General features: G+C 38.1%; 1 protein-coding gene across 1 annotated transcript; it reads right to left on the bottom strand.

Moving 5' to 3' along the window:
- Window positions 1–3,742: 3,742 nt before the first annotated feature.
- On the bottom strand, window positions 3,743–14,832 carry LOC133984395 (MARVEL domain-containing protein 3-like). Its single transcript, XM_062423697.1, has 4 exons — window positions 14,726–14,832; window positions 7,665–7,767; window positions 6,175–6,293; window positions 3,743–4,592 (listed from the first exon to the last, which is right to left on the bottom strand). The coding sequence occupies exons 2-4, from the start codon at window positions 7,757–7,759 to the stop codon at window positions 3,946–3,948; spliced, it is 861 nt and encodes a 286-aa protein (XP_062279681.1). The 5' UTR covers window positions 7,760–7,767; window positions 14,726–14,832; the 3' UTR covers window positions 3,743–3,945.
- Window positions 14,833–15,903: the final 1,071 nt, after the last annotated feature.

Below are 15,903 nucleotides of genomic sequence, written 5' to 3' on the forward strand. Positions count from 1 at the left end.
ATCAGGAAAAAAAGTGTTTTACAGATGGTGCAGTAGGTGAAACACAGTCAGAGGGAAGCAGGTAACAGCGACTAGGACAGAGCTTAGAGGCAAAATGAGGTGTTGAGGGACAGACAACTTTGGCTGCAGCACAACAGGAAGTAGAGGAAGTCTCACTTTCGCAGTGTCCAAAGAGAAGAGAAAGTGCTGAAAGGACTCAAGTCTCTAGGCTACCTGATGTGCATGAGGAGGCTAGCAGGTGGATAAAAGCATTTGAGGAGGAGACTGTGGGTATTATTTTGGCTCTTGGAGACATTAAGACCTTGTGGGCCCAAATAATGGGCATCCCAGCAATGGAAAATCTTTGCATGAAAGTGGAAGCACCTGGATGATTAACCATTTAGCAGATGGAAGTGAGTTCAATCCATTTCAAGCCAGCTTGTGGGTGGCCTTGCGAAAGGAGTATTCTATCAAAATTGACCCAAAGCTTTAAAAGGGGAGCATCTTTCTGACATTAACCATATATTTGTGCAAGTTTGAAGTATGTTGACTGTATCTCTGCAAGAGAAGTGTTTAAAAAGTAGGTTGATAGCAGGCTGCAAAGCAGTGTGTCTGCCAGGCTAGATAAATGTTTCTGTGTGTATTTGTGGAGGAAACAAAGCTCTCTGATGCCATGAATCTGTGTGAAGAAATTATGTTGAAAATGTTTTGTTGATATACAGTCTATGGTTGAAACCGTTAAAATGGTGACATCTGCTGGCCAGTTGTTACCATTACATTTAAATTGATGAATTAAATCTGAGACCATGATGAGGAAATGTGAATTCAAGTGTAACTGCTTTCATAGTATTTTGTTTAATTTTCAGTCATTTCATTTAATGTATTGATTCACTTAATGCACAATACATATAATGAACCAGATAAAGCACACATTTCCATCTGTTGTCTCTGGTTGCACATACATGCAAATATAACCATATAAAAGTGATAATTCTACATGATAAATACACCTATAGGTCACATAAGAACGTATACATTAAAAGAGTCATATCAGACCTTAATGACTGTATAACTGTCTGTCTTTCAAACATCTTTAACTTTTTTAACTGATTAGAAACTACTCCACTGTTACATTGTTTTGCTACTGCAAAAGAGCAGTTTGAGGAAATTTTGTTGAGCAATTTTGATGTTATAGTCTCCACTCATTGATGATTTTGTTTGTCTTCTTTCACCATTAACTGTTAGAATTAATTGTTTAAGGGGTGGTGGAGCTAAACGACGCGGCATGCAGTATCTTTTAAAGTAATCAATGAATGGTTATAAACAAAAACAAAATGCAAAGCTCAATAAGTTAGGGTTCTTCAGTGTCAACATATTTAATTTCTTTTTCTTACAATATTCATATGCCAACTAAAACATGATTAATTTTTATAGTACAATAGTAGTTAAGTTTCGGGGCTCAAAACACTTTGTTAAAATAAGATGATGGTCTCAGTTAAATAATAAAAACATCAACACAGACTTGAAAAACGTTGCTTTCTTTTTCAATACTGAAATGAAACCCCAGTCTTTACCCAAACATAAGTTTGTCTTCATTAGCCACAGAAAAGTCTCATGTAATATAATTTTACATAGATTACAGAAATAATGTAAGCATCACCATGACAGACAGCAGATGGCACCATTTAAATGTATCAAGTACATAAGTATTATGAGTAAAGTATTATGTAAAAGTACTGCAGTATTATGAGTGATGTAGTATGCAGTATCACAGTAAAAGTAGTGGTTTGGTCCCTCTGACTGATATATTATTATATATGACGTTAAAAAGCAGTGTGTAGTTTCATTTTTTATCAATGTGTTGTATCTTAGCTTGTTATATTATCCATAGTGTCAAATCTTCATCTGAAAAGTAACTTAAGTTGTTAAATAAATGTAGTGTAGTAGAAAGTACAATATTTCCCTCTGAGTGAATGGCCCGAGTTACATCACTGGTGCAATTAGTCCTGAGGCCACTGGCTGTGTGTGTGTGTGTGTGTGTGTGTGTGTGTGTGTGTGTGTGTGTGTGTGTGTGTGTGTGTGTGTGTGTGTGTGTGTGTGTGTGTGTGTGTGTGTGTGTGTGTGTGTGTGTGTATGTATGTATGTGTGTGTGTGTGTGTGTGGTCCATTGTGTCATGTCATACCTGGCAAGAAGCCTCCGAGGGGGGACAAAGAGTCACCAAAACACCAGGGCAGGAGCTGTGAGGAGGTCTGCTGCCCCCTGTAGGACGTAATATATTTAACAAACAACAACAGAGAAGTCTGAAATAGTATCACATTGATGGAGGTGTATTTAGGAGTTGTACAGTTTAGCTGCAATATCAAAACATTTCATTATAAAGTACAACATCATTAAACAATGATAAAAAAATAAAAGTCATAGTGCACAAAGTCACACAATCACATAGTCCAACATAGAAACACTTTAATATTAACAACAAAAAACGACTCAAAAAGAGTGCAGAGGACAAGACTTTAAATATCTCAGACTTGCTGAGTTGCTCAAATCAGACTTTCATTACAAGAATATTCCACTTAGAGGTTCACCAGATTTTGATGCTTTCAGTTTCAGACACATGCAGTGTTTGTAGCGAACAAAAGAGCAGATGCAAAAATGGCAAAGATGAGATTTACATGAGCCGCAAATCAGATTACGGTGGAGAAAAGACTATATTGATATGAGAGAGAGAGAGAGAGAGATGTTTAAAATATTTAAGTAGCGTTAAACTACTCAACTACTGTCTTAAAACAACAGTCAGGAGCCTAAATGATCTCCGACACATTTGTATTGCTTAAGTAATAATTCCTCTCGTTCATGCAGCACTTTCAATGTAAGTGATAAAAGTTTATTTGAAGATAAAATGAAGCTTCAGCCGTCTGAGGTAATCAGTTGGTATCTTCCAATCGGGCTTTTAAATTCAAAATGTTCTTCCCATCCACCCTCCCAACATCACAGAGGGAATTTTGTACAAGAACAGACCATTTTTGGATGATACCCACTTTATCTGACTGACGCACACTTGTGAATCTTCAGATAAAGTTTTGGACAATTTTTTGCACAAAACAATGACTGTGGATCTTGTCTCAGACCAAACGCGATGACGCGCGACAAGTTTACATGTTAAGTCAATGCAAACACGCGATTAGAAGCGAATTCGCGCCGGGTGACGCAATACCGCGATACACGTGACGCCATACTGCGATACACGTGACGCGATGCCGCAAAAAATCGCGCCAACGCGCGAGTTGAAAATTTTGAACTTTTGCGGCGACATCGCGTGACGCCGTGCCGCGATAGCCTATCAGCGTTGAGATTCTCCCGACGTCACTGACTTCACGTACGTCATGACGTATAGCTCACCTGGCTTTCCCTTATAAAGTTTTGCAGAAGAAAAAAAACAAACAGCTGGCTCTCCCGGCATAGATTCAACAGTTAATTTACTGTGTGTTTCTGTCAGTTGATGGTTGTCGCAGGAAATGGAAGAGCCTCAGGAGCCTCAGGGACACATATGAGAGAAAAGAGTAAGTGATCTCAGCCATGGTTGATGATTGAAGAAGCAATGTTGTTGTTATCTAGTGAAAATGGGCGGGCTTGCGTGACACGCGATGACGTGAATTTTACATTATGGTCACGCGTCGAAACTCGAGCGATAGCGCGACAGGTTCTCATTTGTCGCGCGATTTTGACGCGTTCATCGCGTTTGGTCTGAACGTAGCTTTAGTATCACTTCTAATGTCCAGTGTGAAGAGGAAGAATGATAACAGCAAGAAGAACATGTTTCATAAAGGCAGCTTATTATTTTAAGGCAGACTTTAGAAACTGTAAACTTTTTAGTCTCAGATTTCTACATTTTTCAGTTAAAAGGTAAATCATGGTGACAGTCTTGTAGTCCGCACTGTCTCTCAGTCCATCCACCTCAGTCCTGCTCACACAGACGTGGTGTCGGCCCTCAGAGGGGCTCTCTGTGGTTGCGATCGGGACTGCGGTCTCTGTTTCCGCTCCTGCAGGTAGCGCTTCACCCTGCGGATGGTATTGATGGTGAGCACCGTCCCCACGGCGTACAGGATGGCGGTGATGAGGCCGAACAGAGCCACGGCTGCGTCCGCCCCGCTGACGTCGCAGTTCATCCAGGTGTAGCCGTTGCGTGCGTACAGACACTCGCGTCGCTTACACACGTTTGTGGAGTTCACCCTGATGACGAAGTGCAGGTAGAGGCTGACGGCGACCACATACCCCACCGCGCCCACCGCCTGGAACACCAGCGCTCCCACCAGGAGTTTCCGGGACATCCGGTGGGGGGGTTTGTTCCCGGCGACCACGAACAGCAGCGAGACGACCCCGAAGGTCAGGCTGAAGGGAAGGCCGCCATACAGGCTCGGCGCTCTCATCTGGCTGTACTGCATGTCCAGGTCTCGCGCCTTCTGCAGCTCGGTGCCCTGCAGGTTAAAGTTGGAGTTGATGTTGAAGCTGCCCATCCCGCTCATGGCCAACATGCCCGACGTCACCATCTGAGCTGCTACCAAGCAGATGATGACCAAGCTGTTGGTCAGGACGGTGCAGATCAGAACAATGCCTAATGAGCAGGTGACACAGAGCAGGAAGAAAACATCAATTCATCTGAAAAATCAACTAATTATCAATATAAAAATGTATAAAAAAACAAATAATAAGATAGAATGTTAATGTTCTGCACTGTTTAGAGCTGCAGCACAGACTTGAGAGGTGCAGTGAGATTTTACTGGAGCTGAGGGGATCAATCGATCAACTGATTGACAGAAAATTGATCAGAAGCTACTTTTAATACATCTGAATAGGGACAGACTGTGACTGTAGCAGCAGGATCAGGACTGTACAGAGTTCTGGTGCCTCCTGCTGGTGAATTTATGTCATTGCACAAATTAGTTGATATATCTTAACACTGCATTATAAAATAACATTTATTCAAACCTGTACACAAGTGTCAAACAATTATATAAATCCCTAAAATCTTAAAGACCAAGTGCCGACAAAAGTTTAAAAACCTCCTGCTCACATCGAAGACCTGTTTGACTTTGCAGCTCTAGACTTGGAAGCCTAAAGATGTGAGTCTTGTGATTTTTATTCCTCTATAAAGCTTTATTACAATTACTGCCACCTTATAGTTCAACTCTTTTAACCCTGAAGTCACATGATATCGGGCCTCATTTCAGACCTTGTTTTAATGTTTTCAACTTTACCTTAATCTTATCTGTTTACGTTTTATTTTACTTAATATTTTCTCTTCTTTTTTTTTCTTTTCTTATTTTACCTAATATTCTATTTAATTTATTTATCTTCTTCTATTTTACCTAATATTTAATTTAATTTAATTTATTTTATTTTCTTCTATGTCTTTTATTTAATTTAATTGATTGATTTATTTCTATTTTAGCTAGTATTGTTTTGCGTGTTGTTGTTCCTCAACACCATTGTAAGCTAGGATTCCCTCTCACCGGTCTTTCGAGTTAAAATAAAGACTAATACTACAAATAATAATAATAATAATAATAATAATAATAATAATAATAATGATGATAATAATTTGACTTGGACCTGCCCTAAAAGGGCGTGAGACTTGGACTTGGACGTACTCCACAAGATTTCATAACAGCTCTGGAATTTTTTTGTATCGAGTGAAAGCTGAATCATTAACCTCTTAAAAATGTCTTACACATGTTCCTGGAACCCAAACTAAGATCTTAAAATCACTTGTTTTGTGCAACCAACACTCCAAAACCCAAAATTACTCAATATACAAGGATATAAAACACAGAAACTTAAAACCAGAGAAAGTAGTTTGTCAATATTTTGCTTGATGAATGTTGAACTGATTATCAGTATTAACTCTTCAGCTCTATATAAAATGACATGTTATTAACATTTCTAGAGCAATCTAATCTTGTTAGATGTCATTCCTCTATTTAACTCAGGTATCAGGTGATCAGCTTTCCAGTCTAAAAAGAGAGGTCTGTAAACACAAGAAAAACCAGTCTGTCCAGTATTTCATAGAAGCAGGAGGAAGCTCTGACCTGCACTTTAGAGTGAAACCAAAGTCCGCCCTGTGTGATGCAGCAAGAGCTCTACAAGAGCTTTCAGTTCTTTTTGACACAGATACCTCCACTCTGATCCTGCCTCACCTCTCCTGGAGCATATGTTTGTGCATTTGGAGTCATGTTGCTCCACTCGTGGGACCTCCCACTCATGTTGGGGAAGGTGGTCGGACTCTCTGGGGTAGTAGGAAGGTCGAGAGGAAGACCTGGAAGACAGAAACACAAGAAGATGTGACTGAAATCGCATTTATTACTTGACATTTGGCACTGATTTAGATTTACTTTTAAACAGGAACACACAAAATCAAATAGGTACAATAATATTTTGGTTTAAATTGAACATAGCCAATGATATCTCTAACATAAACTATTAGTTCATTATAAAATTGTAATAGATAATAGTTACCTGTCATATTTTTCTAAGAAACTATACATTTATCTAAGAATTAGTACAAGAGCTGTGAATGTTTGCTTATAAAAAATAACTTTTTAATGATTAATCAGTTATCAAAATTGTTACTGATACATTTTATGCCAATTGACAAATCGTTTCAGGTCTACTTGATAAAGGTTTATTTGATAATAAGACCGCTGGCAAGGTAAATATTTAACAGCTGGCATGGCTGTTGTGAGGCTGGCACACTCATGTAGAGGAGAAATGATTAGTTGATTAGTTGAGAGACTCCATATCATCCCCAAACTGTGTGTGTGTATTCATATGTTTCTCAATGTTTGGTGGTGTTTCTGACAGATTGTGAAAACGAATTTCCCCATGGGACAATAAAGGCTATCTATCTAAAAGGTCGACATTTCGATAATGAATCGGCAACTAAGTTTTCAAAACTGCCAAACATCCACGGGTTCAAACCTCTATAATGTGTTGCTTTTCTTGGTTGTACATTACTGTAAATGTACTATTTGGAGATGTTGTAGGCATTGTGATGGGAATTTTTTCTTATATTTTATTGACCAAGTGATTCATGGATTAATTGTGAAAATAACCAGCTGATTCATCAATTCTAAAACAATAATTATGAGTTGTAGCCCTACATCCATGCACATGTTATGGCTTTGCCTTGAGGTCTTCAATGTTGAAACGTGCACATTCATTATTGTCTAGCTGTATGTTTATTTGGGAAACAACTACCTCAAAGAGTGTAAAACAAAAGCAGATCAGACAATTACAATGAACCATAAAATAGAGAACAATGACAGGTTGAATAACCGAGAAAGCAGCTCTAACAGTGGACAGAGTAAAATGCTGGTACATAAAGAAATACATTTAATAGGGAAAAGCTGCAGAAAGGGACATAAAGACTACATGGTTTCATTCAGAGAGAAATATGGTTATACATAATACTAATTGTATGTATTGTGTAAAGCTGCAATGATAAGTCAATGAATCAATTAGTGTAATGACACAATTAATCGGCTACTATTTTGATAATCAAATAATCTTTGTTTTAGTGATTCCTTCCAAACAAAAACAGCAAATTAATCGATAATTAAAATAGTTTCAGCCTAAAGAAAACTATTAGGTGTTTTTTGTTTTTCTTTAATCACATTCGCCACCACACCTGTCTGGTGTTGTCCGTCTGTCATCGTCTCGGTTCTGCCGGTGGTCTCCATTTCTCTCCCGGTGTCCCCGGTTTGAACGGGGAGGCTGGCTCATAACTTCAACTGCAGAGTGAAAGCAATACGTTTGAGACAAAAATGACCTGACCAAAAATGATGAAAAAGACATAATAACCACGACTTAACAATGCATGTCAAGGATATTTTCTTCCTCCTTTTTTAACGTTAATGACATAAAAACAGGTATCCCTGAAACTTTACGTGTATTACGGTTAAATTTGAAGCAACGTTACTGTTGGGTTCGTTTAAAAAAAACCTTAAATAGTCTTAATAGGTTGTTTGCAGTTACGTCACCTGATGACGAGCAACATTCAGCTGGAGGGCAGGAAGTAAACAGCAGTTATGACAGAGATGGAGGAAAGCCGATATTGCGAAAGTTTAGATCCTATTTAATCTATCGGGAGAAGACAATTAAATATGTTGGATGCGACCCGTATATGATGAAGAAGAGCGATTTTTCATCACTAATTACCTTGTTCTTCAGACTTCATTTTATTCAAAAGAACAAATGAAAGCCTACAAAAGTATGGAGGGGTATAACTTTTTTTGTCAGCGGGTGGGTCCACGACCTCGGCTCCAAGGTTCTCCACGATGATAATCGTTTGGTTCACCAATGCTCAGCAAATATGAAAATTGAGATATTAAAAAATAAACATCAATATTTTACCCTTTTCTTTTGTTTGTCATAAGACAAAAACATTATACTTTATATTTAACCTTGTATATCATTTTAGTGTGAGCTGAAAGATTTTGGATATCACCTGTAGACATAGGCGCCGAAACCGTTGGTGCTCCGGGGCCCGGGCACCCACGGGAATTCATGAGCACCCACGGGATCCAGCTGACATTTTTTTTTTAATCAAACACGTACTTCGGACGAGACTAGCGGTTTCTCTGTTAAAACACTGTAACTCCTACCGTTGTTCCTACTTACACTTATTATAGACGTCAGATTGGGATATATAGCGCTCTATTTAAAAATATGTTTGCATAACGGTGCGCAGAGAAGTGTAGTCATTTACTTAATAAAGGAGCACAATCCATACAAACAAGCATTATATTTGTAATGTTGTGTTTTGAGATGAATTCTGAGGTTCATTTTAGGCATATTTAATTTATGTCCATCAAAGAAATGTTTACATATTTATAATATAGCTTCTAATTACTTCTAATTTTTAGTTATAAAGCGTCTCACGAATGCAATGAAATGTAGGCTATGATAATGTAATGTAGCCTAATGATTTTCACTCTTGATTTATTTTATTTTATTGTCATCTCATCTGTTAAAGATAGACTATTTTTGTGAAGCGTTTCAAACGCACTCATGTTTAAATCTGTTATAGGCTACAACCAGTAGAAAGACCTGTCTAAATCAACTGATTTAGCCTAGTTTATGAATGGAATCAGTTATCTTGGGCAATGTGATTGTGTTTAACTTGTTTGATTGCAATCAACCAGCGTTCAGTATCAGCCTGTTGTTTTACCTGTTGAATTTCCTGATACAACTTCATGGTTACTCAGCTAAATAAATTAAGCTACTCAGTTAAAAAAAATGCAATGCCTAAGACTCACGTTGACAGTGCCAAAGTTAGGCTACTCGCCTTGCAATAAGAGGTAAATAAACGTTTCAAATGGAAAGCACTTGTTTGACTTTACGCTCCTTTATTCAGAGCGAACAACGTTTCGCCTCTGTGCGTTCTTTTCGCTCAGGCATTAAATAAGCGTTTCTTTTATTGTCCTGGACATTATTTTAGCCTAACTCTAAACCAGTTAATAGAAATATTTTCATGATGTCTGAAACCTTTGAGTGTCGAAAATTTGGAGGAGGGGAGTCAGATTAAAAGTGCCAATGGAGATGGCGCGCGCACCCATCCGTTAGCAGCCTATCCAAACTCAATGCAGGGATAAAAGCACCACCCTTGATAAAATGTAGGCTAGATCTTTTAGCAAAGTGATATTACCACACTACAACACATGTACTAGGCTGGCTACAGATTGATTTGTCATATTACAAAGCTCAGCTTGACTGCTTTACCGTGTTTTCATCCCGGGAAATAGTTTTGGTCATAAGTGCCATCGGTTGTATCGCGTCAAGCGTTTGCCGTGTAATTCCATTTTCGATTTAAATTTAAATAGGTTATTTTATTGTAAAATATTGATGCGATATGCACAGGGAAAATAAATAGGACTATATGAAACGTTATTATGCAATGTATGGGTTGCGACCCCCAGTTGGGAACCGCGAGCACCCACGGGCAAAAACAAAAGTCGGCGCCTATGCCTGTAGATGTTTGCCTTCTCCCCTGCAAATACCTTAGGGCGCACTCACACTAGGGCCAGTTGTTCCACAGTGCTGAAGCACGAATGTCCCCCCTCCTCCGCTGGCCTGCACTCACAGTAAAATATTATTATTTATAAATAAAAAAACACAGAACATTGGTGAAATATATTCACTAAAACATAGGCAGACAGTTTACTCTCCTAAAATATGCACAGGCAAAACAAAACACAGCACAGCCGACCAATTAACACAACGAACTATGATTAAAAAGTGCAAGCTTGTTCTTCTGAGTCATGCCTGTGTAGTATGCAGAGGTGGCAAAAGAACTACGGATACTTGTGTAAAAAGACTAGTAAAAGCAGACATACTGATTCCACTCTTTAATCCAGTAAAAGTAAGAAAGTTTGATCACTTCGAATGATCATTCACGCTCGCAGGAATAGACTTAGTTTAACTGAATGACTTAGAAGTCGCCAAATGACTTACTTTAACGAATTTCGTTAGTTTATATAATGCAGATTTGTAAAATATTACTTTTATGAGGGTCACAGTCACAGACAATAAACTTAGCATTTCATAACTGTGGTAACATCCGTGCAGCAGATGTAATGAAGTCCACGCAGCACGCTGGATGCAAACTAATATTAAGCCTAAAAGACACAAGTCACATGTTGCTCCCAGTGCTACAAAAAGACACTTTTCAAAATGTTTTGATACATTTTGATGAAAAATTTAATGATTAGTGCCATTTAGTCCTGTTATATTTTAGAGAAGACAGACATCTGCAACTCACAACAAAACAGTATAGATGGATAATCAGAAAAAAAATAAAAGGAACCTCATAACTTACTTTATATTTTTTATATTTCACTATATTCACTGCTTAATTAAAAATACAGTAGCAGCATGGAACAATGATTTGTTCAATATTATAGTGAACCTAACCTCTTAATATTGACATGATTATTTTCTCAGCTTATATGTTAATGAAATGCTTAGAGACATTAAATATGTGGCATGTTTTTGTTTGCTATCAACAGCAGAGGGATAGCAGATGTTATTCCAGAGAGGCTGGATGCACAAATCAAAACATATATTGGATATACTGCCTATTTTCAAATCCCATTTTAAATGTAGTTTCTAAATACATTTTACTTGAGTTGAGTATATATTATGTTATATTTGTGACAGCATTAAACATCAAAGTAACAGCATTATAGGAGGGTAGCCATTTACTGAACTTAGGAGTGGCAGTTTTCTGTTACTGGCTTTTTGTTGTTGTTGCACAAATCACACTCTTTGCTGCAATCATTTTCGTCATTATGAGTTTGCCCATTCTGCGCCGATTCTCCCTGACGCTTCCCGTTTCTCCATCAGCTCCCTGTTTACGTTGCTAGATAACCTTGGTGTATACTGCAGGAGGGATGTTCACGTTACACACACGTACCCTTATCCTCGCGATATATTTAACACATTAAAATGATTACACCCCTTAAAATCAAGAGGGCGTTCCTACGTTGGGAATCACTGATCTAGTAGATGCACCTTGGGCCGCAATCACAGCACAGCATAGAGTCTGTGTGGATACGTCTCAATCAGGTTTGCACATCTGGACACTTCAATTTTACTCCATTCTTCTTTGCAAAACTGCTCAAACTCTGTCAGGTTGTAAGAGGATCAGACGTGAAAAGCAAGTCCAGTCACAAATTCTCTATTGGATTGAGGTCTGGCTCTGTCTTGGCCACCCCAGAACATTCACCTTTAAACCATTTCTATGTAGCTTTTGCTGTATGCTTCAGGTCAAATACATTTTCTCCCACGCCGCAGTTCTCTTGCAGACTGAATCAGATTGTCATCCAGGATTTCTCTATATTTTGCTGTATTCATTTTACTCTCTACCTTTACAAGCCTTCCAGTGCCTGTGGGCCTTCAAGCATCCCCACAGCATGATGCTGCCACCACCATGCTTCATGGTGGGGATGGTGTGTTTGTGGTGATGTGTAGTGTTTGGTGTCTGATGGCCTAAAAGCTCCATTTTGGTCTCATCAGACCAAAGAACCTTCTTCCAGTTTACCTTGGAGTCTCCAACATGCCTTTGGATGAACTCTAGTCAAGATTTAATATGAGTTTTCTTCAACAGTGGTTTTCTCTTTGATGCTCTCCCATAAAGCAACAGTTGTTGTATGCAGAGTTACTCCCATCTCAGCTGCTGAAGCTTTTAAAATTTGCCATATAGTCTACTTGCTACTATAGTCATAGTAGTCCCTCACCAGTCTCCTTCTTGCATGGTTTTTCAGTTTGTAAGGACAGCTCTAGGCAGATTTACACATGTGCCATATTCCTTATGTGCCTTCCTTCCTTAGATTTGCATGGCTTTTCTGTAAGGGTAGGACATCTTGGTGAGAAACAGTTTTGTTATCTGTTTAAATTGTCTTACATTACTTACAATGATTGGTTGATGACTGACATTGGACCTGTTAATCAAAGGAGGGGGTTGGATTGTTTCTCACTTTCAAAATGTAGCTTTCTCTTTCTAGTTTTCCAAAACTGCCTGTCATAGCTTTAAAGACATCCTTTGTCATGTGGACAAATATCTTCTCTCTAATGTGTTGTATTTTGGAGAAAGGTAGGGAGTCAGATTTAGTGTGAGGCAGATAGCTAGCACTGAAGAAAGTAAATAAACAAGTGGGAGTAAGCTAACTAACCAGAGGCCAGAGGCCAGGGGCCTGTTTCAGAAAGCAGGTTTAGTGAAGACTGAGTAAGTTGACTCAGAGTTCAAGGAAACTCTGTTTCTTCTGTTTCACAAAGCCAGTTCAGCATAGCTCTGAGTCAGTTACCCTGGCAACATACTCCGTGAACCTATCTAATCTTTCTTCAACTAACCCTGAGTTTCTCCTCCTTTTTAGTTGAAGCCTGCAGACTGAAGGAGCTGTCAGACATGGTGTGTCTTTTTCTTAAAGAGTCAGTTAATACTGAAGCACAATTACAAAGCAGAAATCTCCATCAGAGGGTGATCACACCCTGCTGGGATGTTTTATCATTCTCTGATGATGTTCTGAGTGTTTCCGTGTTTCTGTACAATCGATCATTTATCTGAACAATATTCTCAGCCCTTGTATCGTCTGTACGACACATCGTGGACATGCTCTCAGTTCAGAACAAATTCTTTGTGTTGCACTTTGTTTGTTTTTTTGCCAATGGCAGTTTTATATGTAACATTGGTGACGCTGAGCATGTTTCCAAGGCAACCGTCTGTCAGAAATGCAATATTTGAAGGGTATTGATAGCCAAGTGGTTACTGTGCATGCCTCATAGTGACAGTAGGGGAAGTTTTGCTGCAGGGCTCTCTCTCTCTCTCTCTCTCTCTCTCTCTCTCTCTCTCTCTCTCTCTCTCTCTCTCTCTCTCTCTCTCTCTCTCTGCCTCTATACCAGCTACTGTTAAATTAGGGTGAAAGTGCCCAAACTTAAATCTTTAAAAAAAAAAAAAATTGACTCTTGCACTGAAACGTTTAGGCATTTAGGTGTTTCTTTCAAATATACAAATACTGGCAGTGCAATGAGGCGAAACATAAACAAGAGTAACCATCTAAACATACAACAGAACAAGATACTGTAAAGCAAATGTATTCTTTCATGTAGTTTACCTCAGTTCTGTATTGCCTGAATATAGTAGTTCCCATATAATTGCGCATTTTACACACATCATCTTGTTCAATTTAACAGATGTAGAAACACTAGAAATGATTTCCAAATATTAAAAGTAGTTTAGGGCACAAGGCACAGGTATTAGTGTGACTTAAAATAGTCATCAGAGTGAGTATTTTGATAATGAATGTATAATTCTGAATATCTCACATAAGAATAAAATATAGCCTGCATAATGTCAGACTGTATCTGCTGCTGAAGCAAAGAGAGGAAACGTAGTTAATGACTGAGATCTATCTGATCCAAATGTTGCATTTATAATCACTGAAGAACATTAATAGTGTGTGGATTTTTTTAATAAAAGAGGATCTTTCATTATTTCCAGTGATCATCACACAGTTTGTTCATGTTATTCTGAGCTGCTGTGATAAATTGGAGTCTATACTCATCCATAATCAGCTTCACTCTGGAGATAAACTATACTTTGCACAATTAAAATGCAGCTAAAATCATTATGTGTTTAGAGTAGCTACAGTAATAATGATCTCTGTTTGTTAGAAGCTCTGCTTTAAAACCGGAGTGGAAATAAAAAGCCTCGATGTTTCTAATGACCTATACATATTTAGCCAGCCTTAAACCTTAAAGTTGCGGGTCATGTGACACACAGTTGCAAGAAATTTTTAAGGAATCTAAATGCTGATTCTCTTATTGTTTTTGATGTGCATTTGTACTTTCAGGTCATATTATTTCAAATGTACAATAAAGCAAAACGTTTTTTTTTTTAAAAGGATCACTTTTTTAAAAAAAACTGTTGCTTTATTGTAAACTCAGGACTTTTGTCCATGTCGGGATCCTGTAGTAATGATGACCTTTTTTTCGGTGATGTGATTGGTCAGAGGACAAGGTTTTGACAGGTTTGGATCTTACCCTGGAATTTAACCTGCTCCGGAGCAGGTTAGCCGTTCAGCATAAGTTACCATGGTGATTTACCCCGGTAAGAAGTGAACCTTAAATATTATGAAGTGCGCAGCCGCAGACTCAGCTCGACCGTTAATTAACCGTCAAATTGAAACTTACTTTTAAGTCGATATCGATGAAAAGCGCAGTAATATCCAACTATAAAGCCATTTTTTTGGTGTTAAATCCCGTCTCCTGTGTATTTAGAGAGTCCAGGTAGGAACAGCTCCACCCTACCTGGAAGAGGAGGAGCAGGAGGAAGAGGAAGAGGCGGAAGAGACACCTACAAGTTGTTTTATTTTTTTATTTAATTAAAAGAAGATAGGGTGGATTAGGGTAATATGGGACATTGGCTAATGTGGGACCACTAAACTCCAGTACATTTATCTCTTTTTATATTCAATTATTTTAAAGCTAACTAGTATATGCAAACTGTGTAAATTATAGGCTATTGTTTAAAATGACACGATAACATAGCCTACAGACTGCAAGTTTTTTTAAATTAAAAAAATTATGTACGCACAGTTGAGAACGTTTTGGCAGATAAGGCTGCTTTCTATAAATCAAAGTATTTCTAAGCCTTAGTGTTCCACATTACTAAATCTACAGTAGGGAATATTAATAAAAGTGCTATGTTCCTTTTGAGTACAATATCCAAAAAGTGTCTTCTGATATAACAAGCAAACAGCTCAGGGATTTAATAATGATATTAGGTGTTGATATAATGTATAGGATTCATATGTAAATATGATAAACAAGTCAGAATTGCAAAAAGTGTCCCACATTACCGTAATCTACCCTATACAACACATCTGTTTCTGTCAGGGAAACAATCACATGAAGTATTTTTCAAAAAATAGAATTTGTTTTCATTGCCTTACTGTTTTTAATGTCCTTAATTGTGGCGCCATATTGATTTAGTTCTTGAGCAAAGTGTCCAAAGTTTGGCTTGGAGTCAGTCCATTTCTTCTTATGTATATTGGAATTTTCCCAACAACAAAAACAACTGCACAAGATAAACTAAATCTTTGTCTTTCTCTTCATTTTCAAAGTGTAAAAGAACATCTCTATCTATGAGACGATCTTATTTTTTCTGGATGATGTTCAAGCCATTACAAGCGACTCTGAATCGACCGCTTTGTGTGAGGTCACTCTCATCTGTGGATCCCAAAGAAAGTGTCTGTCTGTTGTATTGTCCGTTTAAACAGGCAGTAGGGGAAAATTAGATAGAAATTAAAACCCTATAGTTATCTCATGTGCACCTAAGTAAAACATTTCCAAGATACGTTGCCCCTATT

Source organism: Scomber scombrus, chromosome 8 (genome assembly GCF_963691925.1).
Source record: "Scomber scombrus chromosome 8, fScoSco1.1, whole genome shotgun sequence".
NCBI classification, from domain to species: domain Eukaryota; kingdom Metazoa; phylum Chordata; class Actinopteri; order Scombriformes; family Scombridae; genus Scomber; species Scomber scombrus.

Bases quoted from the DNA above. Each gene is read 5' to 3' on its own strand.
- LOC133984395 (XM_062423697.1), bottom strand. From the start codon at position 7,759: ATGAGCCAGCCTCCCCGTTCAAACCGGGGACACCGGGAGAGAAATGGA. The intron at 6,294-7,664 runs GTGTGGTGGCGA...TCTGTCTTCCAG, and splicing joins AGACGGACAACACCAGACAG to GTCTTCCTCTCGACCTTCCT. The intron at 4,593-6,174 runs GTGAGGCAGGAT...CCTGCTCATTAG, and splicing joins AAACATATGCTCCAGGAGAG to GCATTGTTCTGATCTGCACC.